The sequence below is a fragment of the Lissotriton vulgaris genome, chromosome 1_1 (genome assembly GCF_964263255.1).
Source record: "Lissotriton vulgaris chromosome 1_1, aLisVul1.2, whole genome shotgun sequence".
Taxonomy (NCBI): Eukaryota; Metazoa; Chordata; class Amphibia; order Caudata; family Salamandridae; genus Lissotriton; species Lissotriton vulgaris.
Genome location: NC_141685.1, coordinates 104,985,472 through 105,003,417, shown reverse-complemented (window position 1 = coordinate 105,003,417; position 17,946 = coordinate 104,985,472). Strand labels below are relative to the sequence as shown.

At 50.3% G+C, this 17,946-nt stretch overlaps 1 protein-coding gene across 1 annotated transcript in view; it reads right to left on the bottom strand.

The window, feature by feature from the left end:
• Positions 1-2,444: 2,444 nt before the first annotated feature.
• Positions 2,445-17,946, bottom strand: part of LOC147737615 (uncharacterized) — a 94,552-nt gene continuing 79,050 nt past the window's right edge. Inside the window, exons 2-4 of the mRNA XM_086938628.1 lie at positions 6,058-6,129; positions 5,338-5,391; positions 2,445-4,803 (exon numbers count right to left, since the gene is read on the bottom strand). Coding sequence (XP_086794754.1) covers positions 2,502-3,647 — 1,146 coding nt within the window. The 5' untranslated portion in view covers positions 3,648-4,803; positions 5,338-5,391; positions 6,058-6,129 and the 3' untranslated portion in view covers positions 2,445-2,501. The remainder of the gene's footprint in view (positions 4,804-5,337; positions 5,392-6,057; positions 6,130-17,946) is intronic.

The window sequence follows — 17,946 nt, the reverse complement described above, 5'->3', positions numbered from 1 at the left end:
CCACAGGTGATGGATGTTCTAGACGATTTTGGTAGGGCTTCTAGACTAAGGCTAAATTTGACGAAATCCAGCTTATATTCCATGCGCAAACTAACAACTTAAAACAGGAAGTGCTGCCCCAATTAGCACTGGGGTGGCACCCTAACATCTTCAGGTATTAGGCGATGAACTTACCACACGACAATGAACGTGTTCAGGGCAACTTAGGTGATATCCAAGGTTTGCAGCTCCCTGTTGTTTTGGGGCTCCCTGCAACTATCGACCCATGGGTAGAGTGGAAAAGCAAAAATGCTGTTAATACATTTATACTGCTTCTCGACCCCTCTAGTTTACCTGCCTCTGCGCTTCTTCAGGAAATTGGACTCTGTTTCTGTTCTTATGGACTTAACCTGGGAAGCGGGGCACAAGAGAGTCGCGCTTCGCAAACTTTACTCTACCTTGGAACGGGATGGGGGATGTACATTTAAAATACTAATAAAGAACTACAAACTACTGTGTGACTTGGAAGACGATTATTTCTCAATACAGCTCTTGTTTGTGATCTCGTTACAGTTCTCACATTATCATCTGCACTAGAAGAAATGGGAGCCTGGGGTGTCTGATCACAGAAACTCATTTACATACAAAGGGGGGTGAAAGCCTGTACACAAAGCACAACACAACTTGTTTATGTAAAAGTTTGAACATTGCACAGGGATTGTGATTCAGTGTGAGTGTTGTATGACAGGAGCGAGCAGTCTTAGTTGCTGAGACATGAATCTCTGACGGGTGCCTCTTGAGCTCTTTCAACTGCTTGAGACTGAGAGGCAGTCTCAAATTCCCGGGGCACAGCTACCAACAGCTTCCCTCATAATTTTTGATTTTTGCATCTACAGGTGGTGCAGAAGCCAACTAAGACAGTAACCTTAGTGTGCTTTCTGGAGTCAGCCTGATTTTCTTTTCCCAAACTTTGGTCAGCAAAGGTAAATGTGTCTTCTACTGAAGTGTTCTTAGCTCGCTTTTGGTAACATGGCTTGAGCAGTGTGGCCTAAGACATGCTCGAAGGAAAAGCAAAACAGTGGAAGTCACAAATTTCAATACAGTTTATTAAAAATATACAAGGAACTGTAAGATTCAAATCAAGTTTAGAGCAAAAAGAATATTTAATAATTATTCAGAAGCAAAATCAAAAGGTGGGCTGTGATTTAAGGATTATTAATTAGCAAAAACAACTGTCAAAACCAAAGAAAAAGGTAAATAAATAAAAAACAAGCAGTTCTACTGAATCAATCAAGAAGTCACCAACAAAATTGTAGCTGACTTTGGGAGCTATGTTCGAGAGGACAAAGATAAGTTTAGTCTCAGGTAATGATTAACACTGGAATTTGATGCAGTGTTTTTGGCTGAACCAGTCTCAGAAGGTGACGAGCTGCACAGAAGTGGCTTGAAGTGCGAAATTCCCATAGAGTAGAGTTGGGTCATCAAGTTGAACCTGAATCCACGGCCATCAAAATGTGTGAAACTTCAAGCAGTTACAACAGCTGCGAAGTCTTCGGAGCTTCCAAGTTATGGAGACGGTTCAAGGTTGAGGATAAGAGCCAAAGCATGGAACCTGGCAGGCTTGAGGCATGGTTAAGGAGATAGCAGGTTCCATTGGAAACAAAAAGTAGATGGAAAGAGGCCACTCATGTGGATCTTTGTAATACAAGGCTGTGTCTTTTTGGAACAGAAGTCATTAGGCCTATTTAGGATGGGGCCAAGAATGGTTTGCATATGGCTGACTTCATCTGTAGTTACACAAAGACCAGAGAATGATGTGGTGGGATGTTGCAGAGATTAACTACCAGTCCATCCATCACTTTTAGTTTTTCTCAATGATCAGCCCTACGTGGCACAGACATGAACAGATGTTGGTCCCATATAGACCTATGACAGAGGGACTCCTGCTGCAGCCCCCTGGTGAGGCTCGTTAAGGCTGGAAACAGTTTGAGGTTCAAGCATTCCTGATCCTTGTAGGCGTGGTCTCAAAGTTCAGGATCGAATGGACTTTGTGGGTCAGTCATTGCTTATAAACACTCAGCAAACAAAACACACTGAATGGAATGAGGCCACAAATAATTACAAAAGAATGAGGTTAATTCAAGCATGTCCATCCCACGCTGTGTGCTTTTCTCAGTAGACAGTTTGTTGGACAATCAATGGATCAATGTCTTTGTGGCTGCTTCATGTAAATGTTATGCGAGTCTGAAAGCTCCTCCCCCAGGGTTTACAGTGAGCACCTTTTATTTTCCCACATTGTCTCTCTTATTGTAGAAATGTTACATTTACAACTAAAGTTTTTGTCACATTGAGAGCACGAGTCATTTTCTTTCTCATTGTGGGTTCTCTCTTGTTGAATGAAACTGAATCTCCAGCAGACTCTTCCCAGGCATTCAGAACAATGATGACGTTTTTTCTAGGTAAGTTCTCGCAGGTTGAGTGAGAACCGATTTCCGACTGAAACTTTTCCAGCATTCAAAGAGCTAATAAGGTTTATCCCCAGTGTGGGTTCTCTCATGTCTAGTGAGAGTTGTTTTCAATCTGAAGCTTTTGTGGCATTCAGAACACTGATACGGTTTCTGCCCAGTGTGGGTTCTTTCATGCACAGTAAGGTTGGATTTCTGACTGAAGCTTTTACAGCATTCAGAGCACTGATAAGGTTTTTGCCCAGTGTGAGTTCTCTCATGGTGAGTGAGAGGTATTTTCCGACTGAAGCTTTTCTGGCATTCAGAGCACTGATAGGGTTTGAGCCCAGTATGGATTATCTCATGTTGAGTTAAACCACATTTGTGATAGAAACCTTTTTGGCATTCAGAACACTGATACGGTTTCTGCACAGTGTGGGTTCTTTCATGCACAGTAAGGTTGGATTTCTGACTGAAACCTTTCCGGCACTCAGAGCACTGATAAGGTTTTAGTCCAGTATGAGTTCTCTCATGTTCAATTAAACTGGATCTCTGACTGAATCCTTTCCGGCACTCAGAGCACTGGTAAGGTTTTTGTCCAGTGTGGGTCCTTTCATGTACAGTAAGGCTGGATTTATGACTGAAGCTTTTACAGCATTCAGAGCACTGATAAGGTTTTTGCCCAGTGTGGGTTCTTTCATGCACAGTAAGGTTGGATTTCTGACTGAAACCTTTCCGGCACTCAGAGCACTGGTAAGGTTTTAGTCCAGTGTGAGTTCTCTCGTGTTCAATTAAACTGGATCTCTGACTGAATCCTTTAAGGCACTCAGAGCACTGGTAAGGTTTTTGTCCAGTGTGGGTCCTTTCATGTACAGTAAGGTTGTATTTATGACTGAAGCTTTTACAGCATTCAGAGCACTGATAAGGTTTTTGTCCAGTGTGGGTCCTTTCATGTACAGTAAGGCTGGATTTCTGACTGAAGCTTTTACAGCATTCAGAGCACTGATAAGGTTTTTGCCCAGTGTGGGTTCTCTCATGCAATGTGAGATTGGATTTGTGATTGAAGCCTTTCTGGCATTCGGGACACTGATGGGGTTTTCGTCCAGCGCTAGTTTTCTCATGTTTAGTGAGGTGGGATTGATGACTAAAGTTGTTCCCACAGTCATTGCTCTTATTCGAGTTGTTTGTTTCTCCAAGTTGGGTTTGTTCCTGGCTACATGCCATCTTAAGACTGAATTTGATTTCTGATTGTGTACTTGTTTATGTTACAACTCAGCATTAACTTCTAAAATACATTTCAGATGCTCTTCTTAACATATGTATTCAACTAATTATAGTTTTTACCTGGAAATTATTTTCCTACCTTTAAAGGCACCGATCTAACTTGTCTTATTAACTTTCACTGAGGAGCCCCTTGTATGGATTAAGAGACCTCTCATGGATTAATTTTCACCAAGTTATGCCCGGAATGTTTGAGAATGTTTTAACTTTCCTTAAAATAATCCTTTTTGTTGTGTTTCTCTTGTTTAATTAGTCTCATTTAGTGATTCTAGTTTATCACATTTGATTTAGGAGTTTTAAAAGCACTGATAAGGTCTTTGGGGTTTAGTGTTTGCCTGTTAGGTATGTTTGTTCATACCAGTAATGACAGATGATATGGGCTTTCCAGAGTGGTTTATGAATTATCAATAGCGTAACACTGGCCCCTTTTATACTTTCTGTGCCAGTATATGCTTTTTTGCACAGTGGCTAAGACAGGAACATGATAGACTTTGGAGTTAAAGGACACTTTGAAACCACTCGGATCAACCCAAGAGACAGAGCTGGTAGGGAAAATCTTTCTATATTGGAAATGGTAATCCAGTATCTTTGCTGTAACGACATCTGAGAAAGAGTATTTACAATGACTTTCTTTTAAACAATCTTTTCTCTCCTCTCGTCTTCAGGAGACAGAGACAAAAGCTTGTGCTTGTAAACCAGGAATATTAGTCTTTTTGACGGTTCTGTCACATCACAACACGTCTACGGATACTGATCTGTTGGGGAGGGTTTAGGTCTCAAAAGCATTTCTCATAAACCATAAAAACAGAATTACAGCACTGAGTTTTCTCAAGTGCACAGCGTGGGGATCAATTGTGGCCAATGTTCTCCTCAATCTCAGTTACTGACACTTGGTAAACATTTATGGCCATTTTACTATAGGGATTTGACAACTTTCTCATTCACCAGTTTCTTCCGCACCAACATCCTCACCATTCCTGGCACATAGAATGTGTTTCTTCTCAAGAGCTCGAGAATGTTTTAACTTTCCTTGAAATAATCCTTTTCGTTGTGTTTCACTAAATTGAAACCTTCTTTTTTCTGTTCATGCTTCAGTCACCTGTAGAAATGGAGTCAAAAATTGTAAATGAAAACAAATAAAAAATATTTGTGACCTTATACTTTTCACAAAGAAAGTATTGACAAAAACAAGCCAGGAAATCTGTTGAGTATCATTTCTGATAGTGGTGAAACAGCTCGGGGATACTGTAGATTGGGAGCTTCGGATTACTGGAGCTCATGGATGTGAGAGAAAACGTATTTAATAATTAAGAAAGAAACACAAGTTGCACATATATTGCGACATAGATTCTCAGAAGCAGCCAACACTATCAATTTACACTCTGTGAAACAGGCTGGCATGATAGTGAGATATTTGTAATTCTTTTAATGAATTATTAGATGTTACTTACTCCCCTACTCACTTAAACTATTCATCTATTCCTTTTTCAAGGTATCTAGAAGGGACATTTTATTGTACAAAGGAATTTACCTAGTTTTAATCGCTGCTTTAAATGCCACTGTAGACTGACACGGTGTCCAGTTAGCTCAGTGGAATTTACTATTTCAAATTGTGCGGATGATAAGTACTTACTTGGTGGCTCAAAACTCATCATGCTCCTCCAACAGGACCCAGGCACTGCAACACCTGAAAAAGTGAAAAAACCAGCACAACAGTAAAGGAAACCAAAAAGGGTCAGGAAAAGAAAAACACAAAATAGAGGAAAGGAAAAAAAAGCTATCTTCCACATTGACCTCAGGGGTCCAGCACAGGAAACTGTTCAGCAGATGCTAGTGAACCCATAAGTTACATCTAAACACAGTTCCCCCAAGGTCAGCACCAGGTACGGCTCCACCGGTTGCACCACCCTAAAGCAAGCCTTGTGTGCATGTGTGTCCACACACATATACTGTGTCTTTTGCTTGTAGTAGATAAGACGGAAAAGGATAGTTTAGGAGGAAGTAAAGAGATAGAAGTCAGATCAAGAGAAAAAAGACACCCAAATAACAGTCAGAGGGGGGAGAGTATCACGTGGTGTAGAGGAGAAGCCAAATGTGCCAAGAGTTAAGGAACTGCTGGGCAAAACTGACCTAAAAAGGAACTGGATCTGCACTACACCCCCCCCCCCCAACATTTCCAGGAGGAATGTGGCTCCATCATATTATTATCAGAAGTTTGATGACAACAAGAATAGTGCACAGAGGGAGTCAAATGTTGAAGCTGAAGAGACAAAAACAAAACAGAGATCAAGAAAGGGAATAGAGAAAGAAGAAACAGGGGGAAAGGAAACTTAAGAGTTATAGGAATCCTTACCTGACAGTTATATTATATTTTGTTCCTCCAAGGGTGGCAGCCACGCTGCACTGCCTGGTCATCCCAGAAAACCTTGAAAGGAAGTAAAGAAATAGTTTTGCGTCAGACGACTATCACACTTCATCACATTTTACAAAAAAACGTCCTGAACTTACAAAACAAAAGAATCTCTTTTTCTCTAGAGGCCCGTGTGATGCAAATATGGGCATGAATAAATACTTTTTTGGTTCACCAAAAACCATGATCCCTTGCTGGAAAAGGTCCCTGTGAATATAGAGCGCACCCACAGTCTCAGAGAACAAACCCTAACAATCCAGTCCACTTCTTCATAACCCCCATCTTTCCATTTACAAACCATGAAACTTGCAAATCAAAAGAACCTGGTTTGCAAAGGTATGTTAATGTACTTGTACATAATTCTGCCCACCGTTCATAAATCAGTCAACCAGGCTTTTAGATTTATACAAACCATGCTCTCTGAGCAACATTTTTGCATCCATGAGGAGCGACAATAAAATTCCAGCAAATGTAACGTATAGTGAACAAACACAATCACAGCAAAGCAGAAGAATGAACAGTCTCTAACATCCCCAAATCTGCCCTCAACATCACAGGAGTTCGCATCCCATTAGTGCAAAAGTATAATATATAATCACAGGATTCAGTATTAGCGAGAGTCTCTGAGTAAAACCACCATCCCTCCACTTAAGTATCTGAAATGAGGGGAGTCGCCCCCCCCAGGGGTATCTGTCTCCGCATCCTCTTCACCCGCTCTCTCCTCAACCTTCAGCAAGTAGCCTTGTAAGGGGCCCCATATGTCCTTCGGCCTAGACGACAATGGCAACAATTCCGCATATACAGCAGCTTGCTCTTAGCAGTATACAAGATCGCGCAGCCAATCTTTGAATTTCGGAGCTCTTCCCCTCCCCCATCTGCAAGCAACCCTACGTTTCACCATCAGCAATGCAATGTCCATAAATGTCCTCGCCGTTTTCGGAATATGCATCGTACATCCCAGCAGCATCAGCAAGGGATCACCATCTATATTGTTACCCATCATATTCTCAAGCGCTGCGTGAACCTGTGACCAATACTCATTCACCTCCGGGTATTCCCATGCCAAGTGCAAGAACCCTGCCTCAGGCCTCCGACACCTCTCACATCTGTCATTGTCTGATAGCTGAAAGCGATATTTCCTGGCAGAGGTATAATATAGATGCTGTAGAAACTTATAATGGATAACCTTGAATCTACGACTAGCCGATATATTTTCCGTGATGGTGCAGCAATATTTCCACTGCTTATCCGTCATTTCCTGCCCGATGTCATCCGACCACTTATCACGAGCAGAACTAGTAACACTCTCTCTACAGTCTCTGATCATTTTGTTCAATTTGGACACTCAAGTAGGAGGTGTAGGGGCGCGAATGCCTCCGGTTCTGATGGAAAGTTCGGAAGCACCATCCGCATCCCTTGTCGGAGACGGATGTATAAGAAAAAGTCCAGGGGCATGGGATTAAGGTCATGAAAGAAAAGTTAACTGGTTCGGAACTGGCCGCCAGCAAAGAGGTCGCCCCAGGACGCTATCCTCAACTTTCTACACAGGGCCTGAAAGCCTGTTTCTTGCAGGATGTGGAGCTTGGGGTGATATATAATTGGCAATCGTGGCGAGTACAGCAATTGCACCTCTAGGATGCTCGCTATATGTTTCCAATCATCCATTGTGCTAGTGACGGTAGTGAATGGAGTCTCCACAGCTTCCAACGGGCCATGGATCGCCCCCCCCCCAACGGGAGCAGACGTGCCACCCAATCCTCCACCACCAACTGGGGCATAAATGGCGTAGGTGCCATCCAGTGATACGCGTAGTGAGCTTGTGCACTTAAATAATAAATCTCAAAGTCAGGTATATCAAAGCTGCCCTTACAATACGGTTGTGTGAGAACCTCCCACCTTAGGCGCGGTTGTCTGCCACCCCACACCAAACGGATCAGCGCAGATCGCAGGGTCTTAAAGAAGTGTGCTCCAGGGTAATATGGTATATTTGGAAATAAATATAAAAACTGAGGTAGAATTACCATTTTCACTAGTGACGCCCTGGTCGCCAGTGACAGGGGCAATGAGATCCAGCGGGTGACTCTGGCCTCTAATTGCGCAATCGCTGTTACATAGATGAAGCGTATCGTCTCTTCTCGGTCTCTCGACACTTGTACTATTTATCTATAACTTATATGAATGGATGATGCGGAGGGTCAGTATAAATAAATCCTTCACGAGACAAAGCTGGAAACATTGAAATGTGTAGATCTCCATTGAAGACAACGGAGCAGCAGCAGCCTATACAACCTGATATAGGCCTTGTAGGAACTAGGGTCACCAGTTCCCCGGGGGGTAGCCTGGCACGAGCAGGTAGGCACCCGAAAGCTTAGGTGTAAAATGACCATACAGCACACACATCCACTGAGACAGGAAACACACACAAGGACTGACACCACACCAGAGAGGTTTGAGTAAAAATCAATACGTTTTATCTAAGTTCAAGGTTCAGGGCAATTAATAATCAAAGCATCAATGTCTCGGCAAAGCATTTCATCAGAGGGGGGTGAGGGGAGCAATTCAATATTCACTGTAGCATATCACCATAACCATTTCATTAAAGGACTACACATTTCATTACTCTGTAATAATTATTGCATCAGGTAACTGTAGGCATTCCGGAAATGCAGCATTAGGCAGGAGTAGAAAACACTTCCCTGAGCAGGAGTAATACATGTCATTGAAAGTGAAACATTTCCTTAAGCAGGGTGAACATCTCATTAGGCAAGAGAACAAACATCACGTCAGGCAAAGCCAACATTTCATTAGGCCGGAATAACCATTGCATTAGGCATTAATAAACCACCCATCCGGCTAAAAATTAGCATTTCAGATATCCAGAATGGACCACTCATAAAGCGACAGGGTCTGGTGTTACACTTTACCCCAGGCAGGGGTTAACTTATCTAGCCCCGGGTCCAGGGGCCTACCAGAGTCTTAGCCCAGTTCAGGGACGATTTCTTTGGGCTAATAAGAGCCAACTGGGCCCAACAACAATGTGCCCCAGGGGTGGGGCGAACTCGGGGCCTCCTTTGGCCTTCCGCCCGCCTCCCTGGGGGGTACCTGGTCTCTTCGGCTCCTCGGGGAGCCCTTGCGGAGGTTTCTGAGGGGTTGTAGGCGGGGCGGGGCTCAGCTCTCCTCTGAGCCCACCCCGCTCAATAATGCAGCCTCCTGAGCAGGGCCGGTGATGGCATGGGCTACCACTGGGCCTCCGATGCAGCAGTTGAGGCCCCGCTCTGGCGAGGGATGGTCCCCGGGCCTCCGGATGGCTTCTGGGGCCGTGGGCCAATCATTTGGGGCCGAGGCAATGGAGCACCCGCAGCCGCCAATGGCAGTGCTGCCTGCGGGAGCGCGGCCTCATGGCCCAATGGGAGTGCGGCGTTGGCGGAGGTGGGGAAAGACACGCCCCGTCACATGATGAGGAGACAGGCTTCAGGTCCTAGTGCGGCCCACTCCGGAGTCCGGCGGTCCTCTTGTGATGCCGGGGGCCACCGCGAAGGACGTGCAGCAGTCGGGCCACTGGGGAAGCAGCACCTAGGTCGCGACGGCGGAGCCCCGGGCTCCTCAGAGGCCCTGCGAATGATGACGGCACTTCGCTGACGCGGCGCCGGGCCGCGACTGTGAGTTCTGTAGTAGAGCCTCGGCGGGGCTCTCGGGTCAGCAGCGCTTCTGGGCCCAGGGCCAGGGTGGACTGGTGTGGTCGCTTGTAACGCCTCGGGCTAGCAGTAGGCTTGGCAGAGTTAGCGCTTAGCAGAGTCAGCACTCGGGGGCAGTCTCCACAATAGCGCTTTGTGGACACAGCGCTTCTCAAGGGCAGCAATAATCTCCCGAATCATAGCGCTTCTCAAAGGGGCACAGTAGGAGAGCGCTGGGTAGGTAGGGAAAGCAGCCAAGCCGCACAGGCAGTTTTTTCAGAGGGGATGAGGCAGGGCAGCCCTGGGGCCCCAGGTGCAGACAGAGGGGGCAGAGATGGCACAGCCCAGTACCTAGTTGATCCCCAGTAGTTCTGATTAGCGCAGGTGGGTTTCTTCTTGGCGCTTGGTGGTTATTGCGCCATTTGTAGGTAGTTTCTTGAGTGGGGGTTGAGTTGAAGGCTGCTGACAGGATTCCTAAGCAGGTCAGTGCAGATGGTCCCTGGGTTCCCCTCCCGCCGGGCCAGATTAGTGGGCTAGTTCAGTGTTCCTCACACAGCTTGGTGGACAGCGCCTAAACCCGGTCACCCCCAGTGGTATAGGTTCCTGACTAGGCCCTACCGCCTAAGTCTCCTGCGTAGGTTACCCCAGGTCAGTGATGACCCAACTGACTAAAAACTTATATATGCCCAGGTCAGGTGACCACATTCTAAGGCGGCAAAAGCAGACTCCGCCCCTATTCTAGAAGGTTCCAGGAGCTTCCCTACTCTAACTATGGGCAGGCAAAGTAGTGTAGTGTAGTGTATTTTTGTAAAGTGCACAGCTGCCCCAACGGGGCGTCCCGGCGCTGTATAACCCTGTGGCACCCTTCCTGGCTCTCCCTGTGAGATGCCCCTCCTGGGCACCCCCAAGGTGAAGTCAGGCATCCCAGTGTTGTAGAGGCTGTTGTGGAGATTAAGCAAGCTATTGCCCAGAGTACTACAAGGGAGACGACATCCAGCAGTGGTTTAAAGCGTACGAGGTCGCCATGACCTCCCACCGGGTTCCCAAGAGGGATTGGGGGGCCAGATTGTGGGGGCGCTTCCTCAGTGAAGGAAGGGGCACCATGCTAGACCTGCCCTCCACCGTCCTGAACTCCTACCAACACATGAATGACGCTCTACTATCTAGATATGGACTCACTTCTGAGATGTATCGGCAGCGGTTCCGGGACTGCAAGAAGATCCCCGGCACCACATGGGTAGAATATGTGAATTTCTACAGCCAAGCCTTGGAAGGGTGGATCAAGGGCAACAAGGTTACCACCTTTGAAGGACTATTCAACCTCATCGCCTATGAACACCTATCCACAAATTGCTTTGTGGAACTGAGACAGCACCTTCTGGACAGCAAATTAACAGACCCACGGAAGCTTGCTGTCGAGGCCGATCGTTGGACAAACACCCGGGTCCCGAGGGGGGCCGTGGGGGACTATGGCCGAAATGAGCAAGGATTTTCCCGCCAGAGGGGAGGGGGAGGTCAAGGTAGGCAGCGAGGATTACAGTCTGGGCCCCAGCGTAGCCCCCCCCCCCCCGAAACCAGTCCCAAAACTCTCCTCCAGTGACTAGAACAGGGCCCCCCTTAGGAAGACAGGGTCCCCGAGCCAGCATAGCCTGCTACAGATGTCAGCAACCAGGGCATTATGCCAGTGATCCCCAATGCCCCCTGAATAAGAAACCCGCAGCTGCGAGTCCCCCCGCGTGCCAGATATCCACAGTAGCGTTAGAAGAGGTAGAGATGGAGGACACCGAGGGGTGGGAGCCCGCAGCCATGACATTAGTCTCCCTCGGGGATAGGGAGATGGTCCCAGGGGACCCCCTGCCTGACAACACTGAGAAATACCATCAACAGGTGACGGTCAACGGGCTCAGCATAGGGGCCCTCTGAGATACAGGAGCAAGCATCACCGCCGTGCGTTGTCACTTAATCACCGACCAAATTATCCCCCACGTCTCCTGCAGGGTGATCTCCGCCGACAATTCCGTCTGCACCTGCCGAATAGCTCAAGTCCCGTTTGAGTGGGGGGGAATCTCCGGTGACTTAAGGGTAGCAGTCCGCACCTACATGCCCGTGGACTGCCTCCTGGGAAACGATCTGGAGAGCTCCCTGTGGAAACTGGTAGAGTGAAGGACTCACCTAGAGATGGTGGGCCTGCCTGAATGGGCCGGCATGAGCACACGAGCCATGACTGCCAGGATATCCACCCCGGGGGGTGGAACCAGAGACCCCTAGCCCGGGCTCTGACGACCCGGAGGGCAGCGAGCGACCCGAGGTCCTCGAACTACCCCCCGGCGAACAAATTGAACCCGATGCAGTTCCCCTAGGCCCTCCCGTCGAACAGACCCCGACCTTGAACAACCTCCCTGAGTTAACCTAGTGGCCCCAGGAAGGAGGACCTCCCCGAGAGGAGTTCTGCCTGGAACAGACCTCCTGCCCTTCTCTAGTTGGGCCGCGGCAGCAGGCTGCTGCCCAGGCTGCCGGCGACCAGTCCGGCTCCCACTTTGTCTATTGGGAAAATGGCCTCTTGTATAGTGAACAGAAATCCGCCAAACTAGGGTCAGCCCGGGTGCTGGTGGTACCCCTATGTTTCCGCAGCTTCCTCCTGAACCTGGCCCATAATGTACCCTTGGCGGGACACCTGGGTCAAGACAAAACCTATCACCGCCTGGTCACTCATTTTTATTGGCCCCGTATGCGCGCCGATGTGGAGACCCACTGCAAGTCCTGCCCCACGTGCCAGGCCGGAGGGAAGTGCAAGGCTCCTCTACAACCCTTCCCCGTTGTCAGTACCCCCTTTGAATGGGTGGGGATAGACATCGTGGGGCCCCTCGACCCCCGGACCTCCTTAGGCCACCGGTTCATCCTTGTCCTGGTGGATCATGCCACCCGGTACCCCGAAGCCATCCCCCTCCAGACGGTGGCGGCCCCCGTAGTGGGACGGGCCCTCATGGGGATCTTCTCTCAGGTGGGATTCCTGCGAGAAGTGGTGAGCAACCGAGGAACGAACTTTATCTCCAAGTACATGAAGTCCCTGTGGCAACAGTGTGGGGTGACGTACAAGTTCACCACTCCATATCACCCTCAAGGTAACGGCCATTCAACCGTACCCCTGATGCGCAAGTGGGACATCCTCCTACCCTGCCTCCTGTTCGCCTACCGGGAAGTCCCCCAGAAATCCTTGGGGTTCAGCCCATTCGAGCTGCTCTACGGACACCCCGTCTGGGGTTGGGAAGCAGCACCTCAAAATCCACCCCCAGATGTGTTTCGATACATTCTGGCCCTCCGGAAGCAGACTCGCAAGTTCCGGGAGCTGGCCGAGGCAAACCTCGAGGCCAGCCAAGAAAGAAATGAAACGTTGGTATGACCAGAATGCCACTCTGGTCGAGTTTCATCCCGGCCAGCAGGTTTGGGTGTGGCCCAGGTGGAACCTTGTGGTGCCCTTCAGGACAAGTGGGCCGGGCCCTTCAAAGTGGTGGAGCGCAAGAGCCAAGTCACCTATCTCATAGATGTGCAGTCTCCCAGGACCCCCTTGAGGGTCCTCCATGTAAACCGCCTCAAGCCCCACTTCATTCGGCCCGAGTTGAGTTTGCTCCTCACCACCGACGACGGAGTGGAAGAGGACACGGAGCCTCTCCCTGATCTCCTGTGTGCAAAAGAAAAAGATGGCTCCGTAGAGGGGGTGCGTCTGTCCTCCTCCCTCACTCCCGAGCAGCGCGAAGACTGTCGCCAGTTGCTGGGACAGTTCTCTGACCTCTTCTCTCTCCGGTACGGCACAGAGCCTACCACGTCTCTGACCGAGTTCGGGCCTGCATCAAGGCCGAAGTCTCTAAGATGCTAGCCATAGGAATGGTCAAGGCCTCTGACAGTCCATGGGCCAGCCCTGTGGTTCTGGTTCCGAAGGCGGCCGCCCCCGGCGCTGTTCCCGAGCTGAGGTTCTGTGTGGACTACAGCGGGCTCAACGCAGTCACCAGAACCGACGCACACCTCATTCCCCGAGCCGATGAGCTCATTGACCGCCTAGGGTCTGCTCACTATCCCAGCACCTTCGACTTGACCTGTGGGTAGTGGCAAATCGCACTCACGGAGGGAGCTAGGGAATGATCCGCTTTCTCCACCCTGGATGGCCACTACCACTTCCGGGTGATGCCCTACGGAATGAAAATTGCCCCCGCCACCTTCCAGGGGCTGGTTAACCAGGTACTGGCTGGGTTGGAGGAATTCAGCGCCGCATATCTCGATGATATCGTGGTGTTCAGCTCCCACTGGACCGAACACCTACAACACCTCTGGTGTTGATGGCCCTATGTTGTGCGGGCCTCACCATCAAAGCCAGCAAATGTCAGATCGGACAAGGGTCAGTGGTCTACCTGGGGCACCAGGTCGGGAGCGGTCTAGTGGCCCCCCTCCAACCCAAGATCGATGCAATCATTGCCTGGGAGGCCCCCACAACCCAGACGGAAGCACAGGCTTTCCTAGGGCTCACTGGGTACTACCGAAGATTCATAAAGGGGTACGGCAGCATCGTAGTCCCCCTCACAGAGTTGACCTTCAAAAAGCAGCCAAAGAAAGTTAGCTGGACCCCCGCCTGCCAGAAAGCGTTTGAAGCATTGAAAGCCGCCATGTGTACCGCCCCAGTACTACAGGCCCCGACTACTCCCGAGAGTTCGTAGTCCAGACGGACACCTCTGAGCATGGCATCGGAGCAGTCCTGTCCCAGATGAATGATAAGGGCCTAGACCAGCCAGTGGCATTCATTAGCCGGAGGTTACTCCCTCGAGAGCAAAGGTAGAGCACCATCGAGCGGGAGGCCTTCGCGATGGTTTGGGCCCTGAAGAAGTTGAGGTCCTACCTGTACGGTACTCACTTCCGGGTCCAAACCAACCATCGACCACTCCGTGGCTAATGCAAATGAAAGGAGAGAACCCCAAACTACTACGCTGGTCCATCTCCCTCCAGGGGATGGATTTTACTGTTGAGCACCGTCCTGGTACTGACCACGCCAACGTGGACGTCCGGTCCCGGTTCTTCCGCCTCAGTGAAGAGAACCCCCAAGGGGATGGGTAGTTCTCTCCGCCTTTCAGCTGGGGGGATGCGTGTTGGACCTGGCCTCGTGGCGTGGTTCCCCCTGTTCCTCAGTGTCCCGCTAGCCCACTCTGCACCCCGAAACCCCTGGTCATCCCGTTCCCTGTCCGCCCCACTCCCTACATGACCCTGCCCATGGACGACCATCCCTGCATGCTCCTCCCGGTACCGGGCACCCTGAACCTGCATCCCCCCACAGGGCCACCGGCCACCATTACCCTTCCCGAGGTCCCTGACCCCCTAGCCTGGCCCGACCCTGGTCCCAGCGACACTTAGGCTGCAGATGCGCCATGCCCGGCTGGGGGGTAGAAGACTTCCTGAGTGAGATAGGACCAAATAGTTTCGATTGCAACTTTGGCCTCCCTGGGGGACTGGTTTCGCTCACACCTCTGGCCTTCCCCCATGGGCTGGCTTCGATCGCACCTCTGACCTTCCCAAAAGCTGTCTCCAGACCCTGCTGGGCATCTGGGAATCCCCGGACGCATGTTCAAGAGGATCAAAGGGCCAGCCGACGGAACTCCCCTACGGCCAGCCCCGGGGCATGAGATCTCCGCCTGCGAATGTCCGGACATCAATGGGCCACTGCGCTATATTAAGGGTCGCCCAAGAACTAGCGGGCAATTGTATCCTGGACAAGAGAGCCCTGCTGATCTGATCGCGGCTCAACCCCTTGAGGAGAAGACTGAACTTTAGAACTCATCGAGCCCTGCTGACGCTGACCCAGCTCATTCTCAGGAAGACGGAACTGGAACCTCGGAGCCCTGCTGACCTCGTTGTGGCTCATCCTTGAAACTCAAAGGACATTCCCTGAACACCCTGAGCCCTGCTGATGTGGTTGCGGCTCCTCAAGAACTGACAGACACTCTGTTCACTCTGGATCGAGCCCTGCTGACCTAGTCGCGGCTCGAGGATAACCTTGGTCCGGCCGGACCATCGACGCTACCAACACGACCTGAAGCGAGAGGAGTGAGCACAGCAGCTGGTACGACCACCATCGCCCATATCCCCCGGCTCGAGGATTGAGAGCTGTGCGCAGGGTACGCTTCGTACTGGCCTGATATTGAGACTGTCCCGCTTTCTTGCTCTCCATAACTGAGACTTTACGACCACTTGATCGCTTGTAAATACGTATCCATTTTGCCTAAAATTCTACTGTTGATAAAGAACTTGTTTCCTGAAATCCACGGTGTGGTGTCCGTTCATAAGTGTGGTGTGAGCTCAGTGTGTACGATCTTAGACCCGGTGTTCTCCCCGGCGAGGACCTCACGTTAAGATTCAGCAGTATTCCTGGGAGAGGTGGATCACGGGAAGAGTGGGAGAATACATTCTGACCCCCCTGGGATCGCCCCTTCTAACACTACAGTACTTTGGTTACAACAAAATCTCATCCAGAATATTAGCCTGCAGCCCCTCACATTTTGCTGGTTATATGCACTACGCTCGGAACTGAACGCAGAAAGATACACCCTCTTTTACCCGGTCTTTGCCTTTGCAATATTGTCTGTAAATCTGCATTAATCTCTTGTAATATATTAAAATATTTTGAGGCGCTTCACTCTGTGGCTCTTCAATTGGCCAGTTTACAAGCAACTTACACTCATTCCACAAATCTCTTGGGACAATTAAAAAAACGTAAACTCATCTCTCGACCACCCCCCCTGGACAAACAGGCCTGATCTCCACTGCATCCCTCCTGGAGAGGCCTCACATCCTTTGAACCACCCAAGAACAGGACAGGCCTCACCTCATCTGCACCACTGAACAGGACAGGCCTTACCTCCTCTACACCCTCCTGGACATGGCCTACTTTCTCTGCGCCACCCAAGCACAGGACAGGCCTCACTTCCTCTGCACCCCCCTGGACAGTCTGCACCTCCTCTGCAGCCCCTGGACATACCTCTCCTCTTCTGCACCCCCCCTTGACATGGCTCGCCTTCTCTGCACCCCTGTGACAGGCCTCAACTCATATATACCACCTGGAAAGACCTCCCATCCTCTGCATCCCCTGAACACGACTCACCTCCTCTGCAACCCCAGTCCAGGACAGGTCTCCCTTCCTCTGCACCCCCTAAACAGACCTCTCCCCCTCATCACCCCCTGGACAAGCCGTATCTCCTCTGCACAACCCCCCCACCCCCCGGACACACCTAAACTCCCCTGTACTTTCAGGGACAGGACCTACCTCTTCTGCACCCCCTTGGACAGGCATCACCCCCCGCTGCACCACCAGGAGAGGCCTCACATCCTCTGCAACCCTAGCACAGGACAGGCCTCACATCCTTTGCACTCCTCTGGACAGGCCTCACATCCTTTGCACTCCCCTGGACAGACCTCACCTCCTCGGCAATCCCCAGGACATGCCCCACCTCCCCTGCACCCACCGGACGGGCCACACCACCTTAGCACCTCTCCCGGACATGTTTTACCACCTATACACCCACTCTGGACTGGCCCCACATGATCTACATTCCCCAGTAACGAACAGGTCTCACCTCCTCTGCACTCCTGAACAGGACAGGTCTTATCTAATCTGCACCCACCTGGACAGGCCTCACCTCTTCTGCAACCTGGACAGGACAGGTCTCACCTCCTCTGCAACCCCCTGGAGAGGCCACACCACCTTAGCACCTCTCCCGGACAAGTTTCATCTCCTATACACCCACTCTGGACAGGCCGCACATCATCTACTTTCCCCAGTAAAGAACAGGCCTCTCCTCTTCTGCACCCCCAGGACTGGACAGGCCTCACCGGCTCTGCACCCCCTGGACGCCTCACTTAATCTGCCCCCAGCACAGGACAGGCCTCATCTCCTCTGCACCCCATGGAGTGGATCTCCTCTTCTGCACCTAGAGCACAGGACAGGCCTCACCTCCTCTGCACTTCCCCCTGGACAGGCTTCACCTCCTCTCCTCCCTTACTCCCCGGCTTGACAGGCCTCACCTCATCTGCTCCCACTGGACAGGCCTCACTTTCTTTGTGCCTCCCCCTGGTCAAGCTTCACCCCAACAGGACAGGACTCACCTCCTCTGCAAGCCCCACT